Below are 7,556 nucleotides of genomic sequence, written 5' to 3'. Positions count from 1 at the left end.
GCCGGGCGCGGTGGCTCAAGCCTGTAATCCCAGCACTTTGGGAGGCCGAGACGGGCGGATCTCGAGGTCAGGAGATCGAGACCATCCTGGCTAACACGGTGAAACCCCGTCTCTACTAAAAAATAGAAAAAACTAGCCGGGCGAGGTGGCGGGCGCCTGTAGTCCCAGCTGCTCGGGAGGCTGAGGCAGGAGAATGGCGGGAACCCGGGAGGCGGAGCTTGCAGTGAGCTGAGATCCGGCCACTGCACTCCAGCCTGGGCGACAGAACAAGACTCTGTCTCAAAAAAAAAAAAAAGGCAGAGGAGGGACAGCAAGCTGCCAGGAGAGACATCAGGGCGAGGGGATGAAGGGCCAGCCCGCCTTGGTCCTCTCCTACCTTTAGCGCAGGCGTCTTCCTCTTCAGGCCACTGTTGTCGCTACTCTTGTCTGAGTCCGAGTCGCTCTCCATCCTGTCGCTGGCAGCTGTGGCAGTCACCGCTGTGACGGCCATGACTCCCCGGTCGTCGTCGTCCTCGTCAGCCTCACTGCCGCCGGCGGGGTTGGCCTCGGGGGCCTCGCTGTCGGAAGAGCTCACCGGCTGTGGGAGTCGGGGCAGAGACTGCGCGTCACCGCCAGTCTCGGGCGGATTTCCCCATCAAGACTGTGACCCAGAGGACGGCAACCGCACGCGGGATCCTGAATGTCAGGGGTGTTATCTTCTGGCTTTACAAACGGGGAAACCGAGGCCCAGAAGGGCCGGAGAACGAAGGCAGGAGAGTGAAGTGGATTCGTGTATGGTGGGCACTGGGGTTGGGCCATGGGCTTCAGGGTTAAACCTAGGGCAAGTAACTTCAACCTCTCTGTGCCTTAGTGACCACATCTGGGCAATGGGGATGACTCAGTTTTGACCTCAGAGGCCTATGACCAGGAAAGCATGGAAGTGGGAGTTGGAACACCTAGGGCAGTGACCAGACCATGTCAAGAGGTTCAGAAATGGTTGCCTTGGCCAGGCGCGGAGGCTCACGCCTGTAATCCCAGCACTTTGGGAGGCTGCAGCAGGCAGATCACCTGAGGTCAGGTATTCAAGACCAGCCTGGCCAACGTGGCAAAACCCCATCTCTACTAAAAATACAAAAATTAGCTCGGTGTGGTGGCAGGTGCTTATAATCCCAGCTATCAGGAGGCTGAGGCAGGAGAATCACTTGAACCGGCGAGGTGGAGGTTGCAGTGAGCCGAGATCGCGCCATTGCGTTCCAGCCTGGGCAACAGTGAGACTCTGTCTCAGAAAAATAAAGAAAGAAAAGAAATGGGCCGGGCGCAGTGGCTCACACCTGTAATCTCAGCACTTTGGGAGGCCGAGGCGAGCCGATCACGAGGTCAGGAGATTGAGACCATCCTGGCTAACACGGTGAAACTCCGTCTCTATTACAAAATACAAAAAATTAGCCAGGCGTGGTGGCGGGCACCTGTAGTCCCAGCTACTCGGGAGGCTAAGGCAGGAGAACGGCATGAACCCGGGAGGCGGAGCCTGCAGTGAGCCGACATCACACCACTGCACTCCAGCCTGGACGACAGAGAGAGACTCTGTCTCAAAAAAATAAAAGAAATGGTTGCTTTTTTTTTTTTTTTTAAGTCATTCAATTATCACGAGGAGGAAGCCAAACTAGGACAAGACCTCTGGGCTTCTACCGTCCAGGCACTGCTATTTCTCTTACACTCAAAATGCCCGCTCAGGCAGTGACAGCCACAGAAATCACAAACACCTATCTGATGCTTCCTGTGTGCCAGGCACATGACCGGGTCACACACTCAGCCAAAGTCTGCTGAGCAGTCATGAGTGTTGGGCACTGGGCCGGGGGCATCAAGAATACAGAAGTGACCATGGCATGCTCCCCTGCCCCTGGGAGCTGATTTTTCTAGTGGGAGGCCCTGAACATTGTCATTTAAACACAGACAATTCCAAATCATGGTGACAGGCAGGAAGAAAACATGGGCGTATGGTTGTGAGGATTGAGAGAGGAGGAGGAGGGCTGGTGGCTCACGGCTGTAATCCCAGCACTTTGGGAGCCAAGGCAGAAAGATCATTTGAGCCCAGGAGTTCAAGACCAGCCTGGGCAACATGGTGAAACCCCCTCTCTACAAAAGATGCACATATTAGTGAGGTGTGGTGGCGGGGGCCTGAGGTCCCAGCTACTTAGGTGGTTGAGATGGGAGGATCGCTTGAGCCCAGGAGGCAGAGGTTGCAGTGAGCTGTGATCACACCACGGCACTCTAGATTGAGTGACAGAGCAAGACCCTGTTTCTAAAAGAGAGAGAAGCCGGGCGCAGTGGTTCACGCCTATAATCCTAGCACTTTGGGAGGCTGAGGTGGGTGGATCATGAGGTCAGGAGTTTAAGACCTGCCTGGCCAAGATGGTGAAACCCTGTCTCTACTAAAAATACAAAAAACATTAGCCAGGTGTGGTGGTGGGCACCTGTAATCCCAGCTACTCGGGAGGTTGAGGCAGAGAATTGCTTGAACCCAGGAAGCGGAGGTTGCAGTGAGCCGAGATCACACCACTACACTCCTGCCTGGGTGATAGAGTGAGACTCCATCTCAAAAAAAAAAAAAAAAAAAAAAAAAAGAGAGAGAGAAAGAGAGGAGAGCATTTAGCACTGGGTGGTCAGGGAAGCCCCTCGGAGGATGTGACATTTTCTTTTTTTTTTTTTGAGACGGAGCCTCGCTCTGTTGCCCAGGCTGGAGTGCAGTGGCGCAATCTCGGCTCACTGCAACCTCCGCCCCTCCAGGTTTAAGCAATTCTCTGCCTCAGCCTTGGGAGTAGCTGGGATTACAGGCGCGTGCCACCACGCCCAGCTAATTTTTTTTGTATTTTTAGTAGAGACGGGGTTTCACCATCTTGGCCAGGCTGGTCTTGACCTCCTGACCTCGTGATCCACCTGCCTCGGCCTCCCAAAGTGCTAGGATTACAGGTGTGAGCCACCGCGCCCGGCCGGATGTGACATTTTCACAGAGGAGTTGTCAGAAGCATGGGAAGGGGTTGGAGCTAGCCGCGTTCCAGAGAACAGGAATGGCACCAATGAAGGTCCCCCTGGGAACTGGAAGAAGCAGACATAAACCCATACGGGGCACAGAGAAGGGGGTGGAGGTGGTGAAGAGGAGGATGAAGAGTTAGGCCGTGGGTGGCTCATGTTTGCGGGAGGAAAATGTATGAGCGCCAGGTGTATTTTTTGTATTTTTAGTACAGATGGGGTTTCACCATGTTGACCAGGATGATCTCGATCTCTTGACCTCGTGATCTGCCCGCCTTGGCCTCCCAAAGTGCTGGGATTACAGATGTGAGCCACCGTACTTGGCAGAGATGGCGATTTTTTTTTTCTTTTTCTTTTTGAGATGGAATTTCACTCTTGTTGCCCAGGCTGGAGTGCAATGGCGCGATCTCGGCCCACCGCAACCTCCACCTCCCGGGTTCAAGCAATTCTCCTGCCTCAGCCTCATTACTCATTCATTCAGGGACCATCATGGGACCTGCTAGATCCTCCAACAAACGTCATGGGACACCTGCTAAGACAACTAAAATGCAGTCCCTGCTGTTGGGGAGCTCATGGTCTACCAGGGAGACAGACAAGTCCATGCGGTTACAACAAACTCAAGCTGTGCTGCTATAGCTCCCAGCAAAGGCACCAAGCAGCACGCAGGCCAGCCTCGCCAGCATGGAACACCTGACCGAGTGATTTCAGGTCACTTTTTTTCTCAATAACTGCTTTTTTTGAGAGGAGAGAGAGAGACTGAGGTTTTGTTTGTTTGTTTGTTTTTGAGACAGAGTCCTACACTGTCACCCAAGCTGGAGTGCAGTGGCGTGATCACGGTTCACTGCAGCCTCAACTTCCTGGGCTCAGGCGATCCTCCTGCCCCAGCCTCCTGAGTAGCTGAAACTACAGGTTTGCGCCACCACACCCACCACACCTGGCTAATTTTTTTGTCTTTTTTTTTCTTTTTGTGTAGAGATGGGGTTTCACCATGTTGCCCGGGCTGGTCTCAAACTCCTGGGCTTAAGCAATCCTCCCATCTTGACCTCCCAAAGCACTGGGATTACAGGTGTGAGCTACCGCACCCTGCAAGATTGAGATTTTTTTTTTTTTTTTTTTTTTTTTTTTTTGAGACAAAGTCTCGCTCTGTCGCCCAGGCTGGAGTGCAGGCACGATCTCGACTCACTGTAAGTTCTGCCTCCCGGGTTCATGCCATTCTCCTGCCTCAGCCTCCCGAGTAGCTGAGACTACAGGTGCCCGCCACCATGCCTGGCTAATTTTTTTTTGTATTTTTAGTAGAGACGGGGTTTCACCATGTTAGCCAGGTTGGTCTTGATCTCTTGACTTCGTGATCCGCCCACCTTGGCCTCCCAAAGTGCTGGGATTACAGGTGTGAGCCACCGCGCCCAGCCAAAATTGAGATTTTTAAAAGCCACATTCTCTGAAAACAATCCAAATGTCCATTAACTGATAAACAAATGTGGTATAACAATAGAATATGACTTGGCCATGGAAAGAAACCAGGCTCTGACCCAGGCCACAGCATGGATGAACCTTGAGGATGTCACGCTCAGGTGACAGAAGTGAGACACAAAAGGCCACACGGTGTGTGATTCCATTTCTATGAAATGTCCAGGATAGGCCTATCCGGAGACAGAAGGTGGATCCATGGTTGCCTGAGGCTTGGCGCAGGGAAGAGAACTGTGGGGATACCTAGCAGGTAGAGCATTCCTTTGTGGAGCGCTGAAAATATCCTGGGCTGGGCGCGGTGGCTCACGCCTGTAATCCCAGCACTTTGGGAGGCCGAGGCGGCCGGATGAGGAGGTCAGCAGATCGAGACCATCCTGGCTAACATGGTGAAACCCCGTCTCTACTAAAAAATACAAAAAATTAGTCGGCTGTGATGGCGGGCACCTGTAGTCCCAGCTACTGGGGAGGCTGAGGCAGGAGAATGGCGTGAACCCGGGAGGCGGAGCTTGCAGTGAGCTGAGATCATACCACTGCACTCCAGCCTGGGCGACAAAGCAAAGACTCCATCTCAAAAAAAAAAAAAAAATGAAAAAAGAAAAAAAGAAACTATCTTGGAATTAGCAGGAATGGTACACTGAGAAGGTACTAAAAGCTACTGCAAGGTATACTGTTAAATGATATTAAAATGGTGAAGATATCTCGATGAAAAAAAAAAATCATAAAACAGGTCGGGTGTGGTGGCTCATACCTGCACTCCCAGCACTTTGGGAGACCGAGGCAGGTGGATCACCTGAGGTCAGGATTTTGAGACCAGCCTGGCCAACATGGAGAAACCCTGTCTCTACTAAAAATACAAAAATTAGCTGGGTCTGGTGGTAGGCGCCTGTAGTCCCAGCTACTCGGGAGGCTGAGGCACGAGAATCACTTGAACCTGGGAGGCAGAGGTTCTGCCTCTCAGAGAACTGAAATCACACCACTGCACTCCAGCCTGGGTGACAGAGACTCTGTCTCAAAAAAAAAGCCAGGCACAGTGGCTCACACCTGTAATCCCAACACTTTGGGAGGCCAAGACAGGCGGATCACGAGGTCAGGAGATCAAGACCATCCTGGCTAACATGGTAAAACTCCATCTCTACTAAAAATACAAAAAATTGCCGGGCGCGGTGGCTCAAGCCTGTAATCCCAGCACTTTGGGAGGCCGAGACGGGCGGATCACGAGGTCAGGAGATCAAGACCATCCTGGCTAACACGGTGAAACCCCGTCTCTACTAAAAATACAAAAAACTAGCCGGGCGAGGTGGCGGGCGCTTGTAGTCCCAGCTACTCGGGAGGCTGAGGCAGGAGAATGGCGTAAACCCAGGAGGCGGAGCTTGCAGTGAGCTGAGATCTGGCCACTGCACTCCAGCCTGGGCGACAGAGCGAGACTCCGCCTCAAAAAAAAAAAAAAAAATACAAAAAATTAGCCAGGCATGGTGGTATGTGCCTGTAGTCCCAGCTACTTAGGAGGCTGAGGCAGGAAAATCGCTTGAACCCAAGAGGCAGAGGTTGCAGTGAGCCGAGATAGTGCCACTGCACTCCAGCTTGGGCAACAGAGCGAGACTATCCAAAAAAAAAAAAAATGAAACACAAACGCCCCATTCTCCTGCTGTGATGACCAAGATGGCATGTGACAGGCTGGAGTGGGGCACGCATGATGTCCAGGAGACAGTAAGGTGGAGGAGATAAGGGTGTGAGAACGGGTTAGAGGCACGTCACGGGGTTCGCGGGTGATGAGGCCAGGAAGGACAGGCAGAGTGAGGACCACGTTTGTGACTGGGTGTTGCGACTGGGCCAGAGGGAGCAGGGAGGACACGGTGCAGGGCTGGGCGGATGCTGCAGGTGAGGCCAGCATCTGAGTAGCAATGCCCGGACAGAATGGAAGTGGGGGTTGAGGAATGTAAGCGTCAGCGCTGGTCAGGAGAGGGGGCCAGGAGGAGGGAACCACAGGAGGGAACCTTGGCCCTTCCTCACTTTCCCGGCTCCCTCCAGGCTTAGCCTGTTGCTCCCGCGCTGTGAAGAGAGGCTGGGAGCCCACAGCAGGTGCACACCAGCCTCCGTGTGCACAGACGCAGGCTAGCCGTCCCCAATCAGCACACAAGGAAAATGAGAACCGGGTTTGGCAACGCCCTCGCTGCTCGGCCCTGAGCACGTTTTGTCCCCCTTGCGTCTTCATGGCCCAAGCGACAGGGCCCCGTCTGTGTAATTTTTGACAAGATTAAAAAGGGTAATACTAAGTAGGTCAGGCCCCAAACGGAGAACGCTGAGAGTAATAACGCTCTCAATAACACTCTCATGGCCAATCTCGATCACGCCTCTCCACAGAGCCTTCGGGGGAGGGCTCGCACACCTGGGGTTTCTCTTTGGAGCATCCCTGGTAAGGAGACAAGGGCTGGGGGTGGGGAGTAGCAGCTCAGAGATGAGGAGCCCCAGGCTCCTTCCAGGTTGCTCCCTCCACCCAGCCCCGCCCCTGACCCAGCCCTGATGCCCCAGGATCTTCCACAGGAGGAGCTGGTGAGTGCCACGAACCTAGGAGCCACCATCAGTTACAGGACTTATCAATGCCCCCATCTAACCGGTGGGCATGACGAGCCTGATTCTGCAGATGAGGAAAAAAGGCAGAGAGAGGTCAAGTAACAGCTCAGGATATCACAGCGAGTAACTACAGACCTGAGATGAAAGCATGAGCTAGTCTTGGCCTCAAAGCCTGGGTCACAGCCACTCCTCATTAAAAATCCTTCCTTGGGGCCGGGCGCGGTGGCTCAAGCCTGTAATCCCAGCACTTTGGGAGGCCGAGACGGGCGGATCACGAGGTTGGGAGATTGAGACCATCCTGGCTAACACGGTGAAACCCCGTCTCTATTAAGAAATACAAAAAACTAGCCGCGCGAGGTGGCGGGCGCCTGTAGTCCCAGCTACTCGGGAGGCTGAGGCCGGAGAATGGCCTAAACCCGGGAGGCGGAGCTTGCAGTGAGCTGAGATCCGGCCACTGCACTCCCAGCCTGGGTGACAGAGCGAGACTCCGTCTCAAAAAAAAAAAAAAA

General features: G+C 53.6%; 1 protein-coding gene across 3 annotated transcripts in view; it reads right to left on the bottom strand.

Moving 5' to 3' along the window:
* The window catches only part of HDGFL2 (HDGF like 2), a 35,774-nt gene that overhangs the window by 14,694 nt on the left and 13,524 nt on the right, over positions 1-7,556 (bottom strand). For all 3 annotated transcript variants that reach the window (XM_025366526.1, XM_025366525.1, XM_025366524.1), the window contains exon 4: positions 377-577. In XM_025366526.1, coding sequence (XP_025222311.1) covers positions 377-577 — 201 coding nt within the window. The remainder of the gene's footprint in view (positions 1-376; positions 578-7,556) is intronic.

This window comes from Theropithecus gelada, chromosome 19 (genome assembly GCF_003255815.1).
Source record: "Theropithecus gelada isolate Dixy chromosome 19, Tgel_1.0, whole genome shotgun sequence".
NCBI classification, from domain to species: Eukaryota; Metazoa; Chordata; class Mammalia; order Primates; family Cercopithecidae; genus Theropithecus; species Theropithecus gelada.
The sequence above is the reverse complement of the archived record's forward strand: the minus strand, read 5'-3'. Positions and strand labels throughout refer to the sequence as shown.